Source organism: Acyrthosiphon pisum, unplaced genomic scaffold (genome assembly GCF_005508785.2).
Source record: "Acyrthosiphon pisum isolate AL4f unplaced genomic scaffold, pea_aphid_22Mar2018_4r6ur Scaffold_20921;HRSCAF=22535, whole genome shotgun sequence".
Taxonomy (NCBI): Eukaryota; Metazoa; Arthropoda; class Insecta; order Hemiptera; family Aphididae; genus Acyrthosiphon; species Acyrthosiphon pisum.
In genome coordinates this window covers 1-1,103 of record NW_021770331.1, presented here as the reverse complement: position 1 = coordinate 1,103, position 1,103 = coordinate 1, and the positions used below count along the sequence as shown (strand labels likewise).

General features: G+C 27.2%; 1 protein-coding gene across 1 annotated transcript; it reads right to left on the bottom strand.

Moving 5' to 3' along the window:
- Nucleotides 1–183: 183 nt before the first annotated feature.
- Nucleotides 184–1,097, bottom strand: LOC100164520 (M-phase inducer phosphatase-like). The gene is made up of 3 exons (XM_029492130.1): nucleotides 888–1,097; nucleotides 484–652; nucleotides 184–415 (listed from the first exon to the last, which is right to left on the bottom strand). The coding sequence occupies exons 1-3, from the start codon at nucleotides 1,054–1,056 to the stop codon at nucleotides 226–228; spliced, it is 528 nt and encodes a 175-aa protein (XP_029347990.1). The 5' UTR covers nucleotides 1,057–1,097; the 3' UTR covers nucleotides 184–225.
- Nucleotides 1,098–1,103: the final 6 nt, after the last annotated feature.

Here is a 1,103-nt window from a genome sequence, read left to right as displayed (position 1 = left end):
TTGTATGTACTGAAAGAGTTTAATATATAAATTCCAACTATTATTTTAAGATTATTTCTTTGTGTCGTTCGAATTTGGCATATAAATCTGCCTTTATTACTACTTGTCAAGACGTCAAGTTTAATACACTCAACAAATAAAAATACAAACTACATATGTATAACATAATTTTAAGTCTATTATAATAATTAATAATTATAAAATATTAAATTCATAACATTTTACTCACAGGCTTGGGCCTCTCTCCGATGAAAATTCACAGTGAAATATCAAAACATTTCTCTTCACATTAATTTTATCAGTTTTATGAGATTTTTTACCCAACTTGTCTTCAGTATAATCTTTAAGTAGTTGCTCTTTAGTAAATATGTTGATTGCTCCTCTTATATGACCGCCTTCATATTCGTATGGATATCTACAAATAAAATTAATTAATAAATACAAAATACAATTCAACTTACAATAAAATAAAATTTGCATTACCTGCAATCTATTATCAAATAGGAATCGATACAATCATTGAATGTGCCCTCCAATAAATGAGCTAAAGTATCAGGAGATATACTACGGAGATCTGCATGACGGCCGAGTGATAACAAAGGCAATATAAATGATTGACTGAAGTCACCTATTAAATTTGATTCATTATGCTCTGAGAAAATAAAAGAATAATATTTTTAAAAGTTGTACAACTATTTTTTTAATCATATAAAATGACAAAAAAGAAAACTATTGCAGCACATTATCCCATCATAAATAAATTTCAAAACATAGTTAAACTATTAAATATAGTGAAGTTATTTTGTTATCATTTAAATCCAACAATTTTACAAGGTAAAAATAATTATTGAATTACTTCATTTAAAATAATCTAGTGTATTACTTACCTTTCTCAAATGCAGCTTTTATAGTGGCTTCATTAGTTGAAAATGACCTTTGAAGCTTGGAGACACTATTTTTGCAAAATTCATGGTCAAAGAATGTAGTTTTCTTGTGCGATACAGGGGCAGTTAAAGAAGTATTTCCAGTATCTAATGTTGGAGAAGCAAATGACATTGAAAGATCAACCTTAGGCTTTAACACTTTGGATACAATTGATTTCT